Source organism: Apteryx mantelli, chromosome 33 (genome assembly GCF_036417845.1).
Source record: "Apteryx mantelli isolate bAptMan1 chromosome 33, bAptMan1.hap1, whole genome shotgun sequence".
NCBI lineage: Eukaryota > Metazoa > Chordata > Aves > Apterygiformes > Apterygidae > Apteryx > Apteryx mantelli.
The window spans coordinates 1311851-1337548 of NC_090010.1; the positions used below are offsets into that span (position 1 = coordinate 1311851).

Consider the following 25698-nt stretch of genomic DNA (forward strand, 5'->3'; position numbering starts at 1 on the left):
ATGCAAGGGGACCAGACTGGTGCAAAGGGACTGGGTCAGTGCAAGGGGACGAAGTCAGTAGGGGGGCACCAGGTTTATGCAAGGGGACCGGGTTGTGCAAGGGCAGCAGGATCGGTGCAAAGGGACCAGGATTGGTGCAAAGGGACCAGGGTCGGTGCAAAGGCACCAGGTCACCGCAAGGAGGTCGGGTCACTGCGAAAGAACCGGGTCGGTGCAAGGAAACCAGGTCTGGTGGAGAAGACGGGTTGCTGCCGAGGGCACGGGATGGATGCGAAGGTACCGGATGGATGTGAGGAGACAGGATGGACGCGAGGAGACCGGATCGGTGCGAGCAGCCCGGCTCAGTGCGAGGGGATCCTGCTGAGCAGGTTTTCCCGGCACACCTCGCGGTAGGCGTTGCGGAGCAGGACGTAGGGGAAGCAGGTCTCCAGCATGTCGACCGTGAGGAAGGACGACTCCGCCACGAGCTGGAGCGGGGCGGAGGAGTGGGACACGGCGTCAGGAACCATCCCCCCCTCCCCGGCCTCAGTTTCCCCCTTCGCCAGGGAAGGGAGACGAAGCCGGGATGGGACGCGGGGAGGCGGCAGCCCCCCCCTCCCTTCTCCGCCCCCAGCTCCGGATTGCAGCATTTGCATTTAAATTGCTTTGCAGCGCGGGGCGCTCGCTGCCTGCATACCAATCCGGGGTGGTCGGCCGGCGCGTCACCGTCCCCCCCAAACCCGGCCGTCTCCACCGCCCCAGGAGGGCCAGAGTCGGATCCGGGTGAAATCTGGGCATCGGGAGGCGAGACGCAGCGGGGGGCTGCCCCCCCCCGTGCCCCACCGGCACTCACCAGCTGCAGGAGCAGGGAGACGGAGTCGCGGTTCCTGGCGCGTTGCTTGTCCGTCTCCTGTCCCAGCTGTAGGAGGCTCACGGAGGCCAACTGAGGGATGGATGGAGCCTGCTCAAGGTCCGGCCGGGCACCAGGGGGACGTGGGATGGCGGGGGATCGGGAGGTTTGGGGACAGCCCACGGCACTGGACAGGCTCGGGTGGCCCTAGGATGGTGCCCACTCCAGGATGGAGCCCACCCCAGGACGATGGCCATCCCAGGATGGCGCCAACTCAAAGATGGAGCCCAACCCCAGGAGGATGGCCATCCCAGGATGGTGCCAACTCCAGGATGGAGCCCACCCCAGGACGATGGCTACCCCAGGATGGTGCCCAGATGCCCACCACAAGACGATACCCACTCCAGGACGATGGCAACCCCAGGATGATGTTCACCCCAGGATGGTGCCCACCCCAGCACAATGGCCACCCCGGGACGATGGCCGCCCCAGGATGGTGCCAACTCAAGGATGGAGCCCACCCCAGGACAATGGCCACCCCAGGACGATGGCAACCCCCAGATGGTGTCCACCCCAGGGTGGTGCCCACCCCAGGACGGTGCCCACCCCAGGACAATGGCCACCCCCAGGTGGTGTCCAGCCCAGGACGATGACCACCTCAGGATGATGGCCACCCCCCGGTGGTGCCCAGCCCAGGATGACGCCCACCCCAGGACGGGCACAGCCAAGGCCCCAGCTGCTCTCACCAGCAGGAACTCCTTGAGGTGGGTCTCGATGTTCTTGTTGTGGATGGTGAAGAGCGCGGCCGACACGTGGATGATGGCCTTGGCCAGGCAGTGGATGTTGTTGTTGTAACCTGGGGATGGAAAGCAGGTGACATCAGGGGTCCCACTGGCACGGGGAACCCCACGTTCCAGTGTCCCCTGGCTGCAGTTATAGGGCCCTGGCCCTGCTCCAAAGCAGGTGACATCAGGTGTCCTGCTGTCCCGGACTCCTGCTGTCCCCACTCTCCCTCAGACGTGACTATGGGGTACAGCCAGCCTCAGGCGTCAGGGACGCATGGGGACAGCGCGACACAGGCGTGAGCTGGCTCAGCCCTGTCCCCCCTGGGTGGACGAGCCACCCCGGGACCAGCAGGGCTCACATCCGCACGTGGTGCCACCAGGATCGGGGCCACCACCGGCATCGGGGCCACGGGCCACGGCCACGCTTACCGTCCATCTCAGTGTTGTAGATGGAGGCCGGGTCGGAGGCCAGGAGGGGCAGGGACACGGCCACGAAGACCAGGAGCAGGCAGGCCACCTTGTAGTCCTCCTCCGGGGACGAGCCGTCTGCCAGGGAGGGAGGTGGCACTAGGTGGGGGTCTCAGGGAGGGGACCCGGGAGGTCCCAGGGAGGTGACATGGGGTGGGGGTCTCAGGGAGGGGACTTGGGGGTCCCCAGGAAGTGACATGGTGTAGAGGTCCCAGGGAGAGGACTCGGGGGTCCCAGGGAGGTGACACGGAGTGGGGGTCCCAGGGAGGGGACGTGGGTGTCCCAGGGAGGTGACATGGGGTGGGGGGTCTCAGGGAGGGGACTCGGGGGTCTCAGGGAAGTGACATGGGGTGGGGGTCACAGGGAGAGGACTCGGGGGTCCCAGGGAGGTGACATGGGGTGGGGGTCTCAGGGAGGGGACTCAGGGGTCCCAGAGAGGTGACATGCTGTAGAGGTCCCAGGGAGGGGACTTGGGGGTCCCAGGGAGGTGACATGGGGTGGGGGTCACAGGGAGGGGACGTGGGTGTCCCAGGGAGGTGACATGGGGTGGGGGGTCTCAGGGAGGGGACTCAGGGGTCCCAGAGAGGTGACATGGGGTGGGGGTCACAGGGAGAGGACTCGGGGGTCCCAGAGAGGTGACATGGGGTGGGGGTCCCAGGGAGGGGACTCGGGGGTCCCAGGGAGGTGACATGGGGTGGGGGTCCCAAGGAGGGGACTCGGGGGTCCCAGGGAGGTGACACAGAGGGTCCTATGGAGGTGACACCAGGCAGAGGCCCAGGGAGGGGGCCCAGGGGATCCAAGCGAGGTGACAAGCAGCAGGGACCCAGGGAGGTGACACAAGAGGTGACACCAGGTGGAGAGGTCCTAGGAGGTTACCCAAGGGAAGGTGTCAGGGACAGTCACCCCCCGGACATACGGACACCCCGATCCCCGGGCCAGCGCCCGCGGCCCCCCGGTACCCGTCTTGCCGCCGGCGAGGACGTTCACCAGCGCGGGGTCGATGTCGCACGGGATCCCCGCGGCCGAGGCCAGCTCGAAGATGCTCAAGGTGACCTGGGAGGACGGGGACACGCCAGGCACAGGGGTGGGGACCTCGGGGTGCAGAAGTGCGTGGGGACCCCGGGGTGCAGCCATGTACCAGGGGGACCTCAGGGTGCAGCCAGGCACAGGGACGCCAGGGTGCCACCCCCCACGAAGGGCGCCCATGTTACGGTGCCCACAGGGCCACCCGGGCCACCGTGCCACGTGTCAGGTCACGAGCTGCGCTCGTGGGAGCTCTGCTGCGCCCCGGGCGCTGCTGGCGGTGCAATGCCATGCTGTGCCACGCAGTGTCACGCAGTGCCATGCAAGGCCACGCAGTGCCACCCAGGGCCACCCAGTGCCATGCAACGCTGCACACGGCCACCCAGTGCCATGCAATGACACACGGTGCCACGCAAGGCCACGCAGTGCCACCCAGGGCCACCCAGGGCCATGCAATGCTGCACACTGCCACCCAGTGCCATGCAACGACACACGGTGCCACGCAAGGCCACGCAGTGCCACGCGGCGCCACGCAGCGCCCCGGCTGTGCCCACCTGGATGTCGGTGTCAGGGGTGACGACGTCCGTCAGACACTCAATGGGGCCCATCAGGAAGGGGCAGTGGTGGGAGAAGACCTGCAGGGAGAGAGGGGGCGACGCCGGTGAGGGGCGCGGAAGCGGGCACCGGCTGTGGCCACGCCGGGACCGGCACCCACGGTGGGTGGGGTGGGGGACGTCCCCAGTGGGGCACCCGCCCCCCGGCGCCCACCTCTCGCAGGCCCTGCTGCGCCATGGCGCGGAAGCTGAGGATCTCGCCGATGATGGTCATGCGCTTCAGCACGTTGTCGGCGGCTGCAGGAGGAGAGGGGGTCGGCGGGGCGTGCACGCGCGTGTGCAAGCGTGCGGGCGTGCAAGCCTACTTGTGCGTGCACGCGTGAGCCTACACGTGCATCAGCACGAGTGCAAGGCTGCAGGCGCGCCGGTGCGAGCGTGCGCTTGCACCCGCGCGTGCAAAGACGCTCCTCTGCGCGCGAGAGGCTTGCACACGCGCACGCGTGCGAGCGTGCGTGCGTGGGCACGCGCACGTGGGCGCTTGCATCCGCACGGGCGCATCCTCGCGTGCTTTGCGTGCAGCTGGCTCCGCGGCCATGTTGCACGCGTGCAACACGCGTACGTGCCCACGCGGGTACACGTATGCGCACACGCGTGTGCACGCACGTGTGCCCCCCGCGGCGCCCGGACTCACAGCTCAGCCGGGGCAGCAGCGCCGCCATCTGCTCGGGCTTGTAGGAGTTGGCGCGTAGCTGCACCAGCGTGTCCATGTTCTCGTTGACCAGCTTCTGCAGGGGACACGGGGCTGGTGGCACTGGGGACGCGGCGCCCCGAGCCGGGTGCCGGTCACCCGGCCAGCTGGGTGCCCAGGAGTCCCTCGCGCCCACAGCATCGCTTCCCGGCCAGCCCAAGGGGCAGGCGAGGGGCTGGGACGGTCCCTGGGGTGTTCCCGTGGCTCCAGCACCCAGCACCCAGCACCCAGCCCCAGTGCCTGGCCCCAGCACCCAGTCCTAGCACCCAGATCCAGCACCTAGACCCAGCACCTGGCTCCAGCACCCAGTCCCAGCACTCAGCACCCAGTGCTCGGATCTAGCACCTAGACCCAGCACCCGGATCTAGCACTCAGATCCAGCACCAAGCCCTGGTGCCCGCTGCCAGCACCCACCTCTAGCACCCAGCTCCAGCACCCAGCACCTGACCCCAGCACCCTGTCCCCAGCACCCAGACCCAGTACCTGGCTCCAGCACCCAGTCCTAGCACCCAGCATCCAGCTCCAGCACCCAGCTGCAGCCCCCAGCCCCAGTGCCTGGCTCCAGCACCCAGCCCCAGCACCCAGCACCCAGTGCCCAGATCCAGCACCTAGACCCAGCACCTGGCCCCAGCACCCACATGCAGCCCCCAGCCCCGGTGCCCAGCCCCAGTGCCTGGCTCCAGCACCCACTCCCAGCACCCAGTGCTCAGATCTAGCACCTAGACCCAGCACCCAGTGCTCAGCATCCAGCTCCAGCCCCCGGTGCCCAGCTCAAGCACCCACCTCTAGCACCCAGCTCCAGCGCCCAGCCCCAGCATCCAGACCCAGCACCCAGCTCCAGCACTAAGCCTCAGAGCCTGCCTCCAGCACCCAGCACCCAGCACCCAGCACCCGCGCCCCGGCTCCGGCGCCAGCCCTACCTTCAGCTCCCCGACCTGGGAGCCCACGTGCCACATGAGGTTGTCGCTCAGGAACTTCATGCCGTACGGCCCGATGAGCTCGGCCAGCGCCCGCATCTCTGCGAGACGGGGACGTCACGGGGGGACACCTCACAGGGTCCCCACGATGTCCTTGTGATGTCCCCATGGTGTCCCTGCGACATCCCCACTGCAACCCCACTGCATCCCCGTGGTGTCCCCATGGTGTCCCCACTGCATCCCCACGACGTCCCCACAACATCCCCACTGCATCCCCATGGTGTCCCCACTGCATCCCCACGACGTCCCCACAACATCCCCACGACGTCCCCACAACATCCCCACTGCATCCCCATGACATCACCACTGCATCCCCACTGCATCCCCATGGTGTCCCCGCGGCATCCCCACGGTGTCCCCACTGCATCCCCACGACGCCCCCACAACATCCCCGTGACGTCCCCACTGCATCCCCATGACATCCCCGCGACATCCCCGCAGCATCCCCACTGCATCCCCGTGGTGTCCCCGCAGTGTCCCAGCTGCATCCCCATGACGTCCCGGCAGTGTCCTCCCCGGCCCCGCGGCCCTCACCGGAGACGTCGGAGAACTCGGCGGCGCTGAAGGCCGGCTCGCCCTCCCGCGGCACGGTGGCGAAGGCCTGCAGGGCGGGCGCCAGGACGATGGCCCCCGTGCTGGCCTGCCGCAGCAGCGCCTCCAGGTACCTGCGGGCACGCCGAGCCGCTCGCTGGCACCCACGGCACCGCGGAGCCCATGGCACCAGCACCCACAGCACCGCAGGACCTACAGCCCTGCCACCCACGGCACCAAGACCCACCGGCACCACTGGACCCATGGCACCAGCACCCAAGCCACCGGCACCCGTAACACTGCAGGACCCACAGCACTGGCACCCACAGCACAGCAGGGCCCATGGCACTGGGACCCACAGCACTGCAGGACCCACAACACCAGCACCAGCACCCACGGCACCAGCACCCACGGCACCAGCACCCACAGTACAACAGTGTCCATGGCACCAGCATCCATGGCTTCGCAGGGCCCACAGCATTCCCACCCACAGCCCTGGCACCCACGGCACCATGGGACCCATGGCACCAGCACCCACAGCACTGCAGGACCCATGGCGCTGGCACCTACAGCACTGCAGGACACATGGCACTGGGACCCACAGCACTGCAGGACCCACAACACCAGCACCAGCACCCACAGCATCAGCACCCACAGCATCAGCACCCACAGTACAACAGTGTCCATGGCACCAGCATCCATGGCTTCGCAGGACCCACGGCATCCCCACCTGGCACCCACGGCACCAAGACCCACGGCACCACTGGACCCATGGCACCAGCACCCACAGCACCGCAGGACCCATGGCGCTGGCACCCACGGCACTGCAGGACACATGGCACTGGGACCCACGGCACTGGGACCTGCAGCACTGCAGGACCCACAGCATCAGCATCCACAGCACTGCAGGACCCACAGCACCAGGACCCACGGCACCAGGACCCCTGGCACTGAGGAGCCTGTGACACTGGGACTCATGTCACCAGGACCAACAGCATCAGGACCCACAGCACCAGGACCCACACACCCGTCGCAGGGCAGGGGGACACAGCCCCATAGAGCCACCGCAGGGCTGTGCTCTCTGCCCCATCCATCTGTCCTCCACCCCTTCCGTGCCACGCCGCACCGTCGTGGAGGTCCAGGTCCCCCAGGGAGGGGACCCAGCACCCCGGGGCCTCCAGCCCGGCCGAGCACCCACCAGTTGGTGTAGATGGTGGTGAGTGTCTGCTCGCCGGCGGCGTCGCGGGGCTGCGTCTGCTGCAGGAGGACGTTGCGGATGATGCGCCCCGTGTCCAGGCCCACGAACTGCCCCAGAGACTGGATGAAGGTCACGTAGGCGCTCAGCCCCGCCAGCATCTCCGAGGGTCGGGCCACCTCCTGCGTGGCCTGGCTGTAGCCCGCCATGGCCACGATGGCCCTGCGGGGACAGGATGGGGCTGTGTGAAGAGCCATGGCCGAGCATCCTTCGTGGCAGCACCCGTGGCCCACCACGGCCCCGCCACGGCCCCAGTGCCCGGCCCTACTTGGTGAACCGCGTCTCCAGGTGGCTGCTGAGGTACTCGGCCGGCGTCACCGTGTGCTCGAAGACGGTGAAGTTGGGCACATGGTTGAGGCTCAGGGACAGCTCGGCCAGCGTCAGGTGCAGCTTGTCCATGCTGGAGGGGACAAGGGCCGTGAGCCTCCGCCACACCATGCCACGGCCCCATCACAGCCGTGGGAGTGGCACGTCACACCCTCGGCACCCCCATGGCCATGGATGTCACATCCATGTCACACCATTGGCCATGCCATGGTCCTGCCACATCCCTGTTCACGTCATCCTCATGGCCATGCCATGTTCCCACCACATCTGTGTCCATGGCACATGCACATCACACCCATGGCCACACCATGCCCCCACTCACGGACATGTCACACCCATGGATGCCCCGTCATGTCCATGTCCATGTCACACCACACCTACACCCAATGCCTGGTGCTCACCACCCCACGTCCATGGCCTTGTACTCCCTGCCCCATGCCCACCCTCATCCGCCCTGCTCTCACTTGGTGGTCAAGGTCCGGTCCTTCCTCTGGCTCTCAGCCCCTGGCTTGTCCCTCTCAGGCTCCGCTTTCTTGGACAGCTGCTTTGAGGCCTTCTTGTTGCGGGCCTTGCTGACGGTGGAGGCGCAGTGCTTGGGCAGCAGCTGCCGGCCATGGGCAGCAGGTTACCACAGGCCGTGGCACCGAGGACAACCTGACCAGGGTCTTCGGGACCAGGGGCCAACTGTCCCCAAAGTGGGATCAGGGATATACCTAGGTCTTCCCCCACCATGGCCTCTCCCGTGCCAAGGCCATGGAGACCATGGAGGCCAAAGAGGCCACGGAGGTCCTGAAGACGCTGGAAGCCATGGAGGCCCTGGAGGCCATGAAGACCCCAAAGGCCACACAGACCATGGAGACCATGGAGACCCAAAGGCCGTGGAGGTCACGGAGATCCCAAAGGCCATGGAGACCCAGCCCTCACCTGCTCGCTGAGGTTGTGCTGCTCAGCGCAGGCGTCCATGACACAGGCGCTGGCCTGCCGGGCCATCTCCTCCAGGAACTTGTTGCACAGCCCCAGCGCTGTCGCCTTCAGGTGGGGATACTGCAGTGGAAGAGCCACAGCACCATCACAGCATGGTCAGAGTGCAGGGCACGTGGCACCACATGCCACAGGGCTGCGACCACATCTGCTGCATGCCACCATGTGCCCCAAGGCCATGGCCATGTCTGCCACCATCCTCTAGCCACATGGCACCACATGCTGCAGGGCCACAGACATGCTGGCCACCGTCCCTTCACCATCTGCCACCACGTGCCACAGAGTCGTGGGCACACTGGGCACACCCATAAGGTGCCACCATACATGGCAGGGTCATGGCCATGCATGTCACTATCCCTCTGTCACATGCCACCACACATGGCCACCACAGTCGTTCCTGTCCCCTCCCTCTGCCACACATGTCCCTGCCACAGCTCCTCCATAGGTGGCATGGCCACAGTGCTGGCCATACCTAGCTTGTGGTGTCCCCACGTCCCCTCCTCGTCCCCGCAGGACCCACCTCCTCCGGGCACATGGCGTGGTTGCAGCGGGAGAAGTGGCTGCAGAGCAGGGGGAAGGCGATGCTGTAGCGCAGCATCGAGGGCTCCTCCATCGTGGCCATGAACATCTTCTCCACAGGGCGAGGGTAGAAACTGCAGGCGTGGGGGACAGGAGAGAGGGGATTTGCCTTTCCGGACACGCAGGACATTTCGGTGGCTCTCTCAGTGCCTTTGTTCCTGTGTCCATGTGTGTGCCCCCCAGGTCTGCGTCTCCCCCCGTGTCTGTGTCCCCATGTCCTCCTGCATGTCCCTATGTCCGTATTCCCATGCATGTCTGCATCCATGTCCCCATGTCTGTGTCTGCATCCAGGTCTGTGTCCCCACATCCATGTCCCTATGTCTGTATTCCCACGCATGTCTTCACATCCACATGTATGTCCCCACATCCATGTGTTTGCCCCCATGTCTACGTCCCCTTGTCTATATTCCCGTGAGTGTGTCTCCATGTCCACATGTATGTCCCCACACCCATGCTTGTGTCCCCATGTCTGTGCGTGTCCCCATGCCTGTGTCTATCTGCCTTTACTCATATCCCTGTCCCTCGTCCATGTCATCCTGGTGTCCAGTCCCACCCTGCTCGCCCCTAACCCTGCCCACCTTCTCCCATAGGTGACACGTCCCCCCATGGCCACCTCCATCCTTTCCCATCCCCGTCACCCCGGCACATGCAGGTCCCAGAGGCAGGACGTGGCTCGATCGCCCCCCAGCCAGGGGTGACTCCGGTGACGCGGGGGAAACCGAGGTGCGGGTGCCTGTGCTCACCACAGGTCGGAGAGGTCTGAGGCCTCGGCCAGCAGGTCCTCGAGGGAGTCGAGCAGTTTGGTGTGGAAGACGATGAGGTTCATCACGCGGCCCACGTCGGGGTTGGTGCTCAGCGGCAGGGAGGCCTTGGCCACGCTGGTGTAGGCCTGGGGGGACAGCGGGTTGGGGGGACAGCAGGACGGGGCAGAAGGTCAGGGGCCGTGGGACCGCTGGGGCTGGGAGGGGGACGGGGATGGAAAGAGGGACAGGGTTGGGGATGGGGAGAGGGACCGCAATGGGGTGGGGACGGTGATGGAGAAGGGGAAGGGAATGGGAACAGGGACAGGGATGGGGACAGGGATGGGGATAGCAATGGAGAAGGGGAAGGGAATGGGGACAGGAACAGGGATGGGGTCATGGACAAGGATGGGGATGGGAATGGGATGAGGGCAGAACTGGGTGAGGACAGTGATGGAGAAGGGGACGGGACTGGGATAGGGATGGGGACAAGGACAGGAAGAAGGATGGGGAAGGCCGTGGCAAAGGGGAAGGGAACGAGGACAGGGACAGGGACGGGAATGGGAATGGGGACAGGGGCGAGGACAAGGACAAGGGCAGGGACGGCACCTGCAGCCGGAACCAGTCCAGGCGGAGCGGCGCGAAGTCGAACGGCTCCTTGTCATCCACTGCGGGGAAACGGAGACGTGGGGAGACGCGGCCACGGCGGGGGACCGGGGTGTGGGGCACCAAACTGGCGGGGGGGGCTGGTCTGGAGACACTAATCTGGAGGTGTTGCTCTGGGGGTGACAGTCTGGGGGTGCCGGGCAGGGGGGTGACAGTCCGGGGGTGACAGGATGGCGGGTGCCAATCTGGGAATGCCAACCTGGAGGCATCAAGCTGTGAATGTTGGTCTGGGGTGGGGTGGGGGACAACCTGGAGGGGACCAGTTTGAGGTTGCCAGCCCCAGCGGGTGCCAGCCCCAGGGCCGGTGGCCACCCCACAGGAGCCGACGTCTCCCCAGTGGCCCGGGTGGAGCAGGAGGTCCCGGCGGCGGTGGCGGCGGCGCGGGGACGCCGGCGCGGGGGACGTCACCCTACCTTGCTTGAGGGAGAGCGCGGAGAGGGAGCTGACGAAGGACGACAGGATGATGGACTCCTCCTCGGGGCACACGGAGAGGTTCTGCGGGGCGGGCGAGGGCCACGGGCTCAGGGAGCGGGGACGCCCGCGGGGACAGCCCCACGGCGGGACGGCGGCGCTGTCACCGCCACCACCCACCCAGCACCCGCACGGCGCCGGTACCTGGATGACTTCGCTGAGCACCAAGGCGTCGAAGCGGGCCAGGTACTGCACGTGGTAGCGCTGGAGCACCCCGGCCTGCCGGCGCACCAGGGCCCGCAGCTGCTCCATGAGGAACAGCAGCTCGGCCACGTGGCTGCCGCCCAGGCCACCGTCAGAGCCACCGAGGCCACCACCGGGAGCCATCAAAGCCCTCCGGTGCCCATCAAGCCCCCCCAGCGCCACCAGTGTGCGACAAATCCCTCCAGGACCCAATGAACACCCAGGTGTCACCAGTGTCCACCAAACCCCCCTAGTGCCACCAGTGTCCGACAAATCCCTCCAGGACCCAATGAACGCCCTGGTGTCACCAGCGTCCACCAAACCCCCCTAGTGCCACCAGTGTCTGACAAATCCTTGCAGGACCCAATGAACGCCCTGGTGTCACCTGCATCCACCAAACCCCCCCTGGTGCCATCAGTGTCCAACAAATCCCTCCAGGACCCAATGAACGCCCTGGTGTCACCAGTGTCCACCAACCCCCTCCAGGCGCCACCAGTGCCCACCAAAAGCCCTCAGCACCACCACTGCCCACCAACCTCCTCAGGTGCCACCAGTGCCCGATGAACCCTCCAGTACCACCAGTGCCCGATGAACACCCCTAATGCCACCAGTGCCCACCAACCTCCCCAGGTGCCACCAGGACCCACCAAAAGCCCTCCAAGGGGCCACCAGTGCCCACCAAGCCCCCTCAGTGTCAACAGCGTCTACCAAAAGCCCCCAGCACCTTCACTGTCCACCAAGCCTCCCCAGTGTCACCAGTGCCCACCAAACCCCTAGGTGCCACCAGTGCCCACCAAGCCCCCTCAGTGCCAACAGTGTCTGCCAAAAGCCCCCAGCACCTTCAGTGCCCACCAAGCCCCCCCAGTGTCACCAATGCCCACCAAACCCCTAGGTGTCACCCAGTGCCCACCAAGCTCCCCAGGTGCCACCAGTGTCCACCAAAAGCCCTCAGTGCCACCAGTGCCCACCAAACTCCTAGGTGCCACCAGTGCCCACCAAGCCCCTCCAGGTGCCACCAGGGCCCACCAAGCCCCCTCAGTGCCAACAGCATCTACCAAAAGCCCCCAGCACCTTCAGTGCCCACCAACCTCCCCAGGTGCCACCAGTGCCCACCAAAATCCCCCAGTGCCACCAGTACCCACCATGCTTCTAGGTGCCACCAGTGCCCACCAAGCTCCCCAGGTGCCACCAGTGCCCACCAGAAGCCCCCAGCGCCACCCGTGCCCGTTGCAGCCTGGCATTGCCCCACGGCGACCCCCTCGGCGAGGCCGGCCGGGGCCGCGGCACGGCCCGTGGACGGGGCACCCCGGCAGGGACCCCAGCACCCCGCCCACCTGTCGGTGAAGTCCTCGGGCGTCTTGGTCTTGGTGACGTGCTCGGCATGCCGCGCCAGCCAGCTCACCTCGTCCCGGCAGAAGGCGAGCGCCATGAACACGAAGAGGGCCTGCCGGGGCCACCGCTTAGAGGGCACCGCCCCGGCACCCGCCGCCCCGGGGTGACCTGCACCCACTCCTGCACCCGCTCCTGCACCCAGACCCTGCATCCAGCCTTGCACCTGCTCCTGCACCCAGCCCCGCACCCAGCCCCGCACCCAGCCCTGCACCCGGACCCTGCATCCAGCCCTGCACCTGCTCCTGCACCCAGGCCCTGCACCCAGTCTTGCACCCACTCCTGCACCCACTCCTGCACCCAGACCCTGCATCCAGCCCTGCACCCACTCCTGCACCCAGTCTTGCACCCACTCCTGCACCCAGTCTTGCACCCAGACTCTGCATCCAGCCTTGCACCCGCTCCTGCACCCAGACCCTGTACCCAGGTACCCCCAACCCTGCACCCCGATCATGCATCCATCCGCTGCATGCGACTCCTGCCCCCTCCCCTGCACACAGACACCCACTGCACCCACAACCTGCACCCACACCCTGCACCCAGACACCCCCCCTGCACCCACCCCTGCGCCTAGACCAGCACCCAGACCCCCTCTGTTGCCCCCAGACACCCCTGCAGCCCAAACCTTGCACCCAGACCATGCACCCAACTGCTGCACGCAACCCTTGCACCCAGACACCCCCCCTGCACCCAGCCCTGCACCCAGGCACCCCGTCCCACGCCCGGCGCTCACCTTGGGTCCCAGCAGCCCCGGCTGGTCGGCCAGCAGCGCCTCGAGCTCCCGCAGGGCCCCGCGCAGGTACGTCCGCCGGCCCCGGTGCAGGGCGCCGCTGCGGGGAGGGGGGGGGGTCAGGGTGGGGGTCACAGGTGCAGCCCACCACCCCCAGCACCCTCCAGGACCTGCCAGCGCCCGGGCGAGCACCCTACCTGTGAGCCACGGCGTGTTCCTTGCACTCCTTGACGTCGGCCACCCGCTTGCCGTACCTGCGAGAGAGCCGGAGGCGGGCAGCGGCGCGCGTGGCACCCGCCGTGGCACCCCTGCACCCTGGCACCCCTGCACAGCACCCGGTGTGGCACCCCTGCACCCTGGCACTCGTGCGTGGCAGCTGGCACAGCACCCGTGCACCGTGGCACCCCTGCATGGCACCTGCCGCGGCACCCCTGCACCCTGGCACCCCTGCATGGCAGCCGGCACAGCACCCGTGCACCCTGGCACCCCTGCGTGGCACCCGCCGCAGCACCCCTGCACCCTGGCACCCCTGCATGGCAGCTGGCACAGCACCCGTGCACCGTGGCACCCATGCACGGTACCAATGCACCCAGCACCCAGCACGGCCTCAGCACCCAGCAGAGCTCCAGCACCCAGCACCCAGCACATTCCCAGCACCCAGCATGGCCCCAGCACCCAGCAGCCAGCATGGCTCAGTAACCAGCACAGCTCCAGCACCCAGCACCCAGCACCCAGCACATTCCCAGCACCCAGCATGGTCCCAGAACCCAAGACCCAGCACCCAGCACCCAGCACATTCCCAGCACCCAGCACCCAGAACCCAGCACCCAGCACAGTCCCAGCACAGCCCCAGCACCCAGCATCCAGCACAGTCCCAGCACCCAGCACATTCCCAGCACCCAGCGCAGCCCCAGCACCCAGCAGGGCCCCAGCACCCAGCACCCAGCACAGCCCCAGCACCCAGCAGGGCCCCAGCACCCAGCACCCAGCACAGCCCCAGCCCCCAGCATGGTCCCAGCACCCAGCACCCAGGACAGCCCCACCACCCAGCACATTCCCAGCACCCAGCGCAGCCCCAGCACCCAGCATGGCCCCAGCACCCAGCACCCAGCACAGCCCCAGCCCCCAGCACATTCCCAGCACCCAGCACCCAGCACAGCTCCAGCACCCAGCATGGTCCCAGCACCCAGCACCCAGCACAGCCCCAGCACCCAGCACAGTCCCAACACCCAGCACCCAGAACCCAGCACCCAGCACAGCCCCACCACCCAGCACCCAGCACAGCTCCAGCACCCAGGACAGCCCCAGCACCCAGCACGGTCCCAGAAGCCAGCACCCAGCACCCAGCACATTCCCAGCACCAAGCATAGCCCCAGCACCCAGCACCCAACATGGCCCCAGCACCCAGCACCTAGTACATTCCCAGTACCCAGCAAAGCCCCAGCACCCAGCACGGCCCCAGCACCCAGCACATTCCTAGCACAGCCCCAGCACCCAGCCCGCAGCAGAGCCCCAGCACCCAGCACCCAGCCCGCAGCAGAGCCCCAGCGCCCAGCCCGCAGCCGTTACCCCTTGAGGGCGCCGAGCAGCTCCTCGGTGACCTTGTGCACGGCGAGGGCCTCGTCACGCACGAGGGTGACGTGCAGGGAGCCCTGCAGCGCCAGGCGCCACAGCTCCAGGCACTGCGGGGACGCCGCCAGCGCCCCGGGGCACACCAGGAAGCCCACTGCGGGCACAGCGTCACCCTCCGCCACCGCCACCGCCACCCGGGCCGGCCCGCGGGCCGGGAGCCGCGTGACTGCAGGGGACGGGTGCCCGTGTGGCATGGGGACATCTGCCCATGTGGCATTGGGGACCACGTGCCCTGCAGGGCTGTGGATGTGTGCTCAGGTGGCATGGGGACATCTGCCCATGTGGCATTGGGGACCACGTGCCCTGTAGGGTTGGGGACGCGTGCCCATGTGGCATGGGGACATCTGCCCATGTGGCATTGGGGACCACGTGCCCTGTAGGGCTGCGGATGTGTGCCCAGGTGGCATTAGGGACCACGTGCCCTCAGGGCTGGGGACATGTGCCCTTGCGGCATGGGGACATCTGCCTAAGTGGCATGGGGGACCACGGGCCCATGTGGCACTCGGGACATCTGCCCACGTGGCATTAGGAACTACATGCCCTCAGGGTTGGGGACATGTGCCCATGTGACACTGGGGACATCTGCCCATGTGGCATTGGGGACCACATGCCCTGTAGGGTTGGGGACACGTGCCCATGTAACATGGGGACCACATGCCCTCAGGGTTGGGGACACGTGCCTGCATGCCACTGGGGATGTGTGCCCTGCAGGGCTGGGAACGTGTGCCCATGTGGCATGGGGACACATGCCCAGAGGATTGGGAACATATGCCCATGTGGCATGGGGACACGTGCCCCACATCCCATCCACGGGCACCGCACGGCTCCGGGGGACCGAGCCAGGCGCCGAGGTGGCACCACAGGGACTCACGGATGATCCAGCGCTCCATCACCTCCAGGGACAGGTACTCGCAGGCCATCTGGGGACAGAGGCGTCACCGCGTCACCGCCCCCAGCCGGCTGTGCCCGCGGCCGTCCCCGGGCAGGGCGGCCGGGCCTGGGGACGGTGGCACTCACGGTGTCGGAGCTGGCGGGGCTCAGCATGGTGCCGGCGGCGCTGAGCAGGCTCAGGAGCTGGTCGCTGCGCCACTGCTCGGCCGCCTGGTTCCTCCGGGCGAAGAGGAAGTGCAGGGACAGCAGGGCGCTGGTGACAGCCTGGGGGACAGGGGGACGTCAGCGGCGGCCCGGCGCAGCCCCCCGCGCCCGCGAGCCCCCCAGCCCACCTTGGTGTGCGGCCCGAACTCCTCCGCCAGCTTCTTGAGTGGGTGGTCGTACTCCAGCACCATCTGGCCCAGGCGGGCGAAGCTGGGGTCACTGCGGGGACGGGGACACAGGCGTTGGGGACAGTTCTCAGGGACGGTCCCGGAGGGGACGGGCTGTGGGGACCGGCCTCAGGGCCAGCCCTGGTGGGGATGAGCCATGGTGATGGACCTTGAGGCCAGCTCTGGGGGGGATGGTCCAAGGAGACGGTCCTCAGGGACTGTCCTGAAGAGGACGGTCCATGGTGATGGACCTTGGGGCCAGACCCACTGGGGATGGTCCATGGGGATGGTCGTTGGGGACAACCCCAGAGGGGACAGTCCATGGGGATGGACCTTTGGGACAGCCCCAGTGGGGACGGGCCATGGGGATGGACCATGGGGCCAGCCCCAGTGGAGATGGTCCATGGGGACAGTCATCGGGGACAACCCCAGAGGGGACAGTCCATGGAGATGGACCTTGGGGCCAGCTCCAATGAGGATGACCCATGGGGACAGTCCTCGGGCCCCTCCCAGTGGGGATGGTCCATGGGGTGAGTCCTCAGGGCCAGCCCTGGTGGACACAGTCCACGGGGATGGACCTTGGGGCTAGCTCCAGTGAAGATCACCCATGGGGACCGTCCATGGGGACGAACCTTGGGGTCAGCCCCAGTGGGGATGGTCCATGGGGATGGACTTTAGTGACAGCCCTGGTGGGGACAGTCCACAGGGACAGTCCTCAGGGTCAGCCCCAGTGGGGACGGTCCATGGGGACAGTCCTTGGGGACAACCCCAGTCAGGATGGTCCTCAGGGCCAGCCCTGGTGGCAACAGTCTGTGGGGCCAGTCTTTTGGGGGATGGCACGTGGGGACAGGCCTTGGGTGTGGTATGTGGGGCCAGCCCAGATGGGGACAGTCCTGGGGAGATGGGGGAGAGCCATGGGGCCACCCAGGTGGGACGGGGCCAGGGGGACACCCCGGCGGCACGGGTGCCGTGCCAGAGCCCACCTGGTGCCGTGGATCATCTCGTGGGCGCAGTGGTACATGCCGATGAGCACCCGGCGGTCCTCGGTGCGGGCCAGCAGCAGGACGAGGGACACGTAGGTGACAACCAGGTCCAGGTAGCTCTTGGTGAAGTCGTAGTTGACATTCTGGGGACGGGGCGGCCGTGAGCGCCGGGGCACGGGTGCGGGGCCGTGGCATGCCCGCCCGGCACCCTGAGCACCCTCTGAACACCTTGAGCACCCCTCAGGGCACCCTCTGGGCACCTCAGGCACCCTCCGAGCACCCTGAGCATCGTCTGGGCACCCTGGGGACACCCCAGGAACCCTCTGGGCACCAACCAGGCACCCTGAGCCTCACATTGGGCACCTTCCTGGCGCCCTGAGCACCCCCTTGGGCACCCTCCAAGCACCCTGAGCACCCTGGAGCACCCTGTGGGCATCCCGACACCTCACCACCACCCTCCGTGCACCCCTGGCACCCTCCGAGCATCCTCCGAGCACCCTGAGCACCTCCAGGGCACCCTGGACACCCTCTGTGCACCCCAGGCACTCTCCAAGCACCCTGAGCACCTCCTTGGGCACCTTCTTGCCACCCTGGAGCACCCTATGGGCACCCTGGCACCTCACCACCACCTTCCATGCACCCCAGGCACCATCCGAGCACCCTCCAAGCACCCTGAGCACCTCCTTGGGCACCTTCCTGCCACCTTGGACACCCCCTTGGGCACCTTCCTGCCACCCTGGAGCACCCTATGGGCACCCCGACGCCTCCCCACCACCCTCCAGGCACCCCCGGCACCCCGCGGCCCCCCCAGGGCCCCCACTCACGATGTCGAAGAAGCACTGGCTGGCGTCGATGGTGTTCAGCAGCTCGTAGACGTGGTCCTGGCGGGGAGGGGACGGGGGCCGTGTCACCGCCGTCCCCCCGGGGCGGGTCCCCCCGCGCGGCCCCCGCGCCGGCCCCGGCTCACCCTGAACTCCAGCACGTCCACGAAGGAGTGGTAGAAGGGTCCCAGCGCCCGGGCGATGTCCCCCTTGTCCTTGTGCACCGGGCCCAGGTGTTGCTGCAGGGACACCCGGGGCGGGTGACGTGGGGCAGGGGACAGGGGGACACCCAGGGCATGGGGCATGGGGTGGAGATGGTGGGGACACCCGGAACGGGGTGACATGGGGTGGGGGACGGCAGGGTGACACGGGGTGCGGATGGTGGGGACACCCAAGATGGGGTGACATGCAGTGCAGGGCGGTGGGGACACCCAGAGTGGGGTGACGTGGGCTGGGGGACAGCAGGGACACCTGGGATGGGTTGACATGGAGTGGAGGACAGCGGGGAAACCCAGGGTAGGGTGACATAGGGTGGGTGGGGATGGTGGGGACACCTGGGGCAAGGTGACATGGGCTGTGGGACGGTGGGGACACTCAGGGTGGCATGACACAGGGTGGGGGACAGCGGGGTGACATGGGCTGGGGTCAGTGGGGGACACCCAGGATGGAGCGACATGGGGCAGGGGACAGCGGGGTGGCGCAGGGTGGGGGATGGCAGGGACACCCGGGGTGGGGTGACCCGGGGCAGGGGACATCAGGGTGACCTGGGGCAGGGGACACCAGGGTGACATGGGGCAGGGGACACCAGGGTGACATGGGGCAGGGGACGGTGGGAACACCCAGCACAGTGAGACATAGGGCAGAAGACACCAGGGTGGCACAGGGTGGGGAACAGTGGGGACACCAGGGATGGGGTGACATGGGGCAGAGGACACTGCAGTGACCCAGGGCAGAGGACGGCGGGGACACCCAGGGTGGGGCGACCCAGGGCAGGGGACATCAGGGTGGCAGAGGGTGGGGGACGGCAGGGACACCAGGGATGGGGTGGCAGGAGGTGGAGGACAGCAGAGACACCCAGGGCGGGATGACCCAGGGCAGGGGACACCAGGGTGACACAGGGTGGGGGAACGGCGGGGACACCAGGGATGGGGTGACCGGGGACGGGGGACGCCGGGGTGACAGGGGACGCCAGGGGACGCCCTCACCGTGCCGCTGCGCACGTCCAGCTGGGGGAACTTCTTGTGGACGAAGCGGGCGCAGGGCTCCAGCGCTTTGTCCCCCAGCGGCGGTGGCCTCGTCCGCGGGTCGGCGCAGCTCTGCGGCAGCGGCTCAGCCCGGGCCCGACCCCCCCCCACCCCGAAACCCCCCCCCCGAAACCCGGCCCCGAGCAGCCCCCCCCTCCCCCCCCCCACCGCCACAATCCCGGCAGCCCCCGGGGTCCCCTCTCGCTCCAGGAAGAGCCCAGGCGTCCGGGCGTCCGGCCCTTTTCTGCCCCGGTAGAGCCACCCCAGGGGGCCCAGGCGTCCGGGTCCCCAATCCCTTCCCCCACCCCAGGGGCCCAGGTGTCCCAGCTTGGCCCTTCCCCCACCCCGGGGGCCCAGGCGTCCGGGTCCCCAACCCCCTTCCCCCACTCCAGGGGGCCCAGGCGTCCGGGTCCCCAATCCCTTCCCCCACCCCAGGGGCCCAGGTATCCCAGCTTGGCCCTTCCCCCACCCCGGGGGCCCAGGCGTCCGGGTCCCCAACCCCCTTCCCCCACTCCAGGGGGCCCAGGCGTCCGGGTCCCCAACCCCCTTCCCCCACCCCAGGGGCCCAGGTGTCCGGGTCCCCAATCCCTTTCCACCACCCTGGGGGCCCAGGTGTCCTAGCTTGGCCCCAACCCCCAACCCAGGGGGCCCAGGCGTCCGGGTCCCCAATCCCTTTCCACCACCCCGGGGGCCCAGGTGTCCTGGCTTAGCCCTTCCCCCACCCCAGGGGGCCCAGGTGTCCCAGTTTGGCCCTTCCCCCACCCCGGGGGGGCCCAGGCATCCGGGTCCCCAACCCCCTTCCCCCACCCCGGAGGGGCCCAGGCGTCCGGGCGTCGCGCCATCCCCCCCCCCCGCCCCCCAGCCCGCTGCCGCCACCTTCTTGACGTTGTAGATGCGGACGAGGACGCCGCGGCCGCGCTCGTTGAGGATCGTCAGCTTCTCGGCGAACTTGTGCTGGTAGACGGAGGGCAGCGTCATGGCGTGGCCCCTGCCGTGGCCCCCCCCTTTCCGTGGACCCCCCCCTCCGTGGACCCCCCCCTCCGTGGACCCCCCCCCTCCGTGGACCCCCCTCTCCGTGGCCCCAGCGCCCCCCGGCTCCACCGCCAACTTCCCCTTCCTTCCCCTTCCTGGGCCGGGCGCAAGCGCCGCCCGCCACGGCCACGTCACGCCGGCCACGTCACGCCACGTCACGGTGGCGGCCACCAAGCGCCGGCCATGGCCACCTAAGGTTGGCCACATGCCATGTGCCACCAGCCACGGGCACGTCACGCTGGCCACATCACGTCATGGCGGCGGCCACCGAGCGCTGGCCACGGCCACGTGACGCCTGTGGTGGCCACGCAGCGCTAGCCGTGGCCACCTAAGGTTGGCCACATGCCGTGTGCCACCGGCCATGGGCGCGTCACGCTGGCCCGGCCAGGTAGCACCAGCCACGGCCATGTAACGCCAGCCATGGCCACGTAGCACCAACCACGGTCATGTGGGCGCCATGTCGAGGGTGCCTGTGCAGGTGTCCCCATCCGTGGGTGTCACCCCACGGGTGCCATGCCGTGGGTCGCATGCTGTGGGGGCCAGGCTATGGGAGCTGGGCTGTGGGTGCCACGTTGAGGGTGCCCCTCTGTGGGTGCCTGTCCGTGGGTGTCACCCCACAGGGGCCCGTCTGTGGGTGCCACGCCACGGGTGTCACTGCATGGGTGCCCGTCCATGGGTCCACATGGCGGGTGTCACCCCATGGGTGCCTGTCTGCGGGTGTCACCCCACGGGTGCCCATCCACAGATGCCACGTGGCGGATGTCACCCCATGGGTGCCTGTCTGTGGGTGTCACCCCACATGTGCCTGTCCGTGGGTGTCACCACATGGGTGCCCGTGCACGGGTGCCACGCGGCGGGTGTCACCCCATGGGTGCCCGTCCGTGGGTCCCACCCCGCAGGCGCCCATCTGTGGGTGCCCGTCCGTGGGTGTCACCCCACGGGTGCCCGTCCACAGGCGCCACGCGACGGGTGCCACCCCACAGGTGCCCATCCGTGGTTGCCATGCCACGGGTGCCACGCAGCGGGTGCCACGGGCGGGCGGGGGGGACACCAGGCGCCACCGGTGACATCACAAGGCGCCGGGGGGGGGGGGGGGACCGTTGGCGGGGCCGGGCGGGGCCAGGCCAGGCGTCGCTCGTGGGCGCTAACGAGGGCAGCTCGTTAAAGGCCGGGCCGTGGGGCCGTGGGGGGGTCGTGGCCGTGGGGGGGCGGTGGCCGTGGCGCCATGGAGCCGGGGCGGCTGCTGCAGTGTCCCTACGACCAGAGCCACCGCGTGCGGGCCGCCCGCTTCCCCTACCACCTCGTCAAGTGCCAGCGGGTGCGGCTAGCGGGGGGGGCACGGCGGCTAGCGGGGGGGGCGGGGGGCTAGCGGGGGGGGCGGGGGGCTAGCGGGGGGGGGGGCACAGGGGCTTAGCCGGGCCTGGGGCTAGCTGGAGGGGATGGGGGCTAGCGGGGGGGGGGGGTCAGGGGCTAGCGGGGGGGGGGGGAACAGGGGGCTAGCCAGGCCTGGGTCACAGGCTCAGGGCTAGCTGGGGGGGGATGGGGGCTAGTAGGGGGATGGGGACTAGCCGGGGGGGGGGGAACGTGGGCTAGTTGGGGGGGGGATGGGGGCTAGTGGGGGGGACAGGGACTAGCCAGGCCTGGGGCTAGCGGGGCGGGACAGGGGCTAGCCGGGCATGGGGCTAGCAGGGGGGGGGTGAGGGCTAGTGGGGGGGGTGGGGACTAGCCAGGCATGGTGCTAGCAGGGGGGGGGGGACAGGGGCTAGCAGGGGGGACAGCGGGCTAGTGGGGGGGACGGGGGCTTAGCCAGGCCTGGGGCTAGCTGGGGGGGGGGACAGGGACACTAGCCAGGGGGGCAGGGACACTAGCCAGCGCCGTGTCCCCTGTCCCCCCCCCCGCAGAGCCACGAGCAGCTGGCCCGCTCGCTGGCCACGTGTCCCTACAACGCGCGGCACAAGGTGCCCCGGGCCGAGCTGCGGAGCCACGCGGCCTCCTGCGCCGACAACCGCCAGCCCCAGCTCTTCCGCGGTGCGTGTCCCCCCCCCCCGTGTCCCCGTGTGTCCCCCCCCCCCCCCCGGCCACCGCCACCTCTGACGTCCCCTCGCCCCGCAGAGCTGAGCCCCGGCGCCCCGGCCGAGCCCCCCGCCGATGCCGCCGCCACCGCCGCCCCCCCCTGCCACGAGGACTGGGAGGCGGGTGAGTGTCCCCCCCCCCCGTGTGTCACCTCCCCCCGTGTGTGTCACCTCCCCCCCCCGGGGGTGCCACCACCTCCCGTCACCCCGTTTTCCCCCCCCACCCCGCAGACGCCGCCGAGGCCGCGCCGCCCTTCGTCCTCGACTTCGGCGCCGCCGAGCAGCTGCCCGCCGGGCCCAGGTAAGGAGCGGCGGCCACGGGGGGTGGTGGCACGTGTGTCCCCCCCCCTCCGCGTCCTCAGGCCACTGTCCCCTCTCCGTCCCCAGCTCCCCACCACCTCCGCCGGCAGCGGGTTCGGCCGCGGGGCCGCGCTAGGGCCGGCGCTGGGCACCCGCCGGAGGCCGCGGTGGCACCTTGGGGACAGCAGCGGTGGTGGCACCTCGGGGACGACGGCAGCGGCGGCGGTGGCACCTCGGGGACGGCAGTGGCACCTCGGGGACGGCGGCTCGCGCGGCCCCGGCGAAGGTTTTACTGACGGGTTTTTAAATGCATGTTGGAAATAAGCCGGGGGGCAGCGTGTGCTGTGTCGTCGGATGGGGGGGGGGACAGGGGGACGAGGACAGGGGGACGAGGACAGGGGGGACCCCACGGGGCAGGGGGACCCCATGGGATGGGGGGATGGAGATGGGGGGACCCCATGGGGCAGGGACACGGGGACCCCCATGGGAAGGGGACGGGGGGGGATGGGGACGGAGGGACCCCATGGAGCAGGGGGACAGGGACGGGGGGGACCCCACGGGGCAGGGACAGGGGGCCGGGGACAGGGGGTCCCCGTAGGTTGGGGACAGGGGCGGCCGGGGGCCCTTGCAGGGGACACGAGGGGTGGGGGAGGAGGGGGGGGTGTCTCGGCTTCCCCCCCACCCCCCCCCGGGGGGCACCGCCCCGCTCCCGGCATGCCCCGCGCTCCCGGCAGGCCCCGCGCCCTTGGCCGCGCTCCCGGCAGGCGCCCCGCCCCCCCCGCCCTGGGCCAATGGGGAGCGCGGGGGGCGGGGACTCCCCGGGGGGCGGGGCCTGGTGGCAGCGGCCGCCGCGGGGAGGGCAGGGCAGCGCCGGGGGCGCCGCGGGGCTTCGGACCCCCCCATCCCCCCCCCCCCCCAGTGATCCTGCCCCGGTCCCCTTGTGTCCCCCCCCTCCCCCCGACAGCGTCCCCGGCTTTGGGGCCCTTTGGGAAACCGGTGCCAGGCGGCAGCCTGACGGGCCCCCCCGCCGCACACCCCTGCCGTCACTCCGCTCCCGAGTGAACGGGCCGGGCGCCACGGCTGCCAGGCGGGGGCGGCCCCCACAACCCCATCCTGGGCCGTTCTGCAGCGCTGCCTGCAGCTGATTTGGGGGGGGGGGGGCTGCTCGTTTGGGGGTGAAAAAGGGGATTTGGGGGGGGGGTTTGCAGAAAGGGCAGGTGTGGCCAAATGCCCCTGCGGCCGCACGCGTGTGTGAGCACACACACGTGTGCCCCAGCGCAGGGCTGGCAGTGGGCACATAGCACCCGCATGTGTACGTGTGTATGTGCTAACGTGAGCGCACACGTGTGAGAGCGTGCATGCACACGTGTTGGCATGAGTGTGAGCGCCCACGTGAACACGTGTGTGCACGCGTGCACAAGAGCATTGCTGGGGTGTGCACGTGTGTGTTGTGTGAGTGCACACGCGTGTGTGTGAGCGTGTGTGTGTGCTGGGCGCGTGTGCAACACGTGTGCGCCAGGGGTGTGCGGTGTGCGTGTGTTGCACACGCATGTGCAAGACGTGCAACGCATGTGGGCACAGCCCGTGGCGTGTCCTTGCCCTGTGCCCGTGTCCCTGCTGCTGGGTGCCACCGCGGGCTCGGCCCAGGAGTGCACACGCGTGTGCACACGTGTGCACGCGCTCTGCCACGGCTGGGGTGGCCCGGCCACGCGGCTGGGAGCCGTGTCCTGTGTCTGTGTCCATGTCCCTGCCCGTGTCCATCTCCATGCCTGTGGCCCTGCCTGTGACCGTGCCCATGTCCCTGCCCGTGTCCCTGCCTGTGTCTGTGGCCCTGCCTGTGTCCCTTCCCATGCCAATGTCCCTGCCCATGTCCCTCTCCATGCCTGTGACCATGTCGATGTCCCTGCCCGTGTCCCTTTGTGTGACTGTGTCCCTGCCCATGTCCCTACCCATGCCAATGTCCCTGCTCGTGCCTGCATCCCTGTCTGCGTCCCTGCCTGTGCCCATGTCCCTGCCCATGTCCCTACCCATGCCAATGTCCCTGCCTGCATCCCTGCTTGTGTCCATGTCCCTGCCTGTGGCTCTGCCCATGTCCCTTCCCATGTCTGTGTCCGTATCCGTGCTCATTCCCATGTCTGTGCTGATGCCCCGTCCATACCAGGCTGGGTCCCTTCCTGTGCCCGTGTCCCTGCCTGTGTCCCTGCCCATCTCTGAGCCCGTGTCCCTGCCTGTGTCCATCTCTGTGCCCGTGTCCCTTCCCATGTCTGTGTCCTTGCCCGTGTCCATCTCCCTGCCTGTGTCCCTGCTCATGTCCACGTCAGTGTCCATGTACCCACCCCTGGTCACGTCCGTGCCCGTGTCCCTTCCTGTGCCCGTGTCCCTGCCCAAGCCCATCTCCATGTCTGCATCCCTGCTCACATCCCTGCCTGTGTCTGTCTCTGTTCCTGTGTCCCTGCCCATGTCCCCATGTGTGGCTCGACCCATGTCCCTGCCCGCGTCCCTGCCCATGTCCGTCTCTGTGCCTGTGTCCCTGCCCATGTCCCCATGTGTGGCTCGACCCATGTCCCTGCCCACGTCCCTGCCCATGTCCGTCTCTGTGCCTGTGTCCCTGCCCATGTCTGTCCATGCCTGTCCCTGTCCCTGCCCTTCTCCATGCCTGTCCCTGCCTGTCCCCCTGCCTGTGTCTCTCTGTGCCCATGTCCCTGCCCATGTCTGAGCCTGTGTCCCTGTCCCTGCCCATCTCCCTGCCTGTCCCTGCTTGTCCCCCTGCCTGTGTCTATCTCTGTGCCCATGTCCCTGCCCATGTCTGAGCCTGTGTCCCTGCCCATGTCCCATGTGTGGCTGTGCCCGTGTCCCTGCCTATGCCCATGTCCCCATCCGTGTCCCCACATGTGGCGGTGCCGGCGCGGGCGCCTCGGTTCGGAGGGGAGGGGGGGTGCCGGGGGTGCCGCCGCGGTCCCGCGCTGGCCCCGTCCCCGTCCCCATCCCCGTGCCCGGCTCCTGCCAGCGCCTTTTTGGGAAGCAGCCGGCGCGCGGGGAGGAGGAGGAGGAGGAGGGGGGGTGGGTGTCCCCCGCCAGCCCGGGCGCCCCGCCAGCCCCCCCCGGCCCCGCGTGGG

At 68.8% G+C, this 25698-nt stretch overlaps 2 protein-coding genes across 3 annotated transcripts; one reads left to right on the forward strand and one right to left on the reverse strand.

Moving 5' to 3' along the window:
- Positions 1-57: 57 nt before the first annotated feature.
- On the reverse strand, positions 58-23025 carry NCKAP1L (NCK associated protein 1 like). Of its 2 annotated transcripts, XM_067313920.1 has the most exons (32): positions 22783-23025; positions 20055-20132; positions 19140-19250; positions 18081-18173; positions 17938-17994; positions 17114-17256; positions 16092-16182; positions 15886-16023; positions 15740-15788; positions 14806-14962; positions 13434-13490; positions 13240-13336; positions 12452-12561; positions 11079-11211; positions 10877-10958; positions 10407-10465; positions 9801-9946; positions 8999-9131; positions 8422-8541; positions 7962-8101; positions 7439-7570; positions 7114-7332; positions 5919-6049; positions 5328-5425; positions 4351-4444; positions 3874-3956; positions 3660-3740; positions 3042-3135; positions 2044-2160; positions 1576-1685; positions 833-922; positions 58-467 (listed from the first exon to the last, which is right to left on the reverse strand). In XM_067313920.1, exons 1-32 carry the CDS (start codon positions 23008-23010, stop codon positions 342-344), a joined length of 3597 nt encoding a protein of 1198 aa, XP_067170021.1. In that variant the 5' UTR covers positions 23011-23025; the 3' UTR covers positions 58-341. The 2 variants fall into 2 exon arrangements, with proteins under 2 accessions (XP_067170021.1, XP_067170022.1); XM_067313921.1 differs by lacking the exon at positions 22783-23025 and having other exon boundaries at positions 20055-20156.
- Positions 21405-22906, forward strand: GTSF1 (gametocyte specific factor 1). Its single transcript, XM_067313922.1, has 5 exons — positions 21405-21528; positions 22112-22238; positions 22323-22406; positions 22514-22583; positions 22670-22906. The coding sequence occupies exons 1-5, from the start codon at positions 21436-21438 to the stop codon at positions 22716-22718; spliced, it is 423 nt and encodes a 140-aa protein (XP_067170023.1). The 5' UTR covers positions 21405-21435; the 3' UTR covers positions 22719-22906.
- Positions 23026-25698: the final 2673 nt, after the last annotated feature.

What these genes read in the sequence shown, in the direction of transcription:
- GTSF1 (XM_067313922.1), top strand. Translation starts at nt 21,436, where the DNA reads ATGGAGCCGGGGCGGCTGCTGCAGTGTCCCTACGACCAGAGCCACCGC. An exon ending in ACCTCGTCAAGTGCCAGCGG is followed by an intron (nt 21,529 to 22,111) that starts GTGCGGCTAGCG and finishes CCCCCCCCGCAG; the next exon opens with AGCCACGAGCAGCTGGCCCG. An exon ending in CAGCTGCCCGCCGGGCCCAG is followed by an intron (nt 22,584 to 22,669) that starts GTAAGGAGCGGC and finishes CTCCGTCCCCAG; the next exon opens with CTCCCCACCACCTCCGCCGG.
- NCKAP1L (XM_067313920.1), bottom strand. Translation starts at nt 23,010, where the DNA reads ATGGGGTCCCCCTGCCCCGTGGGGTCCCCCCTGTCCTCGTCCCCCTGT. An exon ending in GCCAGTGCTTCTTCGACATC is followed by an intron (nt 17,257 to 17,937) that starts GTGAGTGGGGGC and finishes CCCCGTCCCCAG; the next exon opens with AATGTCAACTACGACTTCAC. An exon ending in CTGGAGACGCGGTTCACCAA is followed by an intron (nt 7,333 to 7,438) that starts GTAGGGCCGGGC and finishes CTGTCCCCGCAG; the next exon opens with GGCCATCGTGGCCATGGCGG.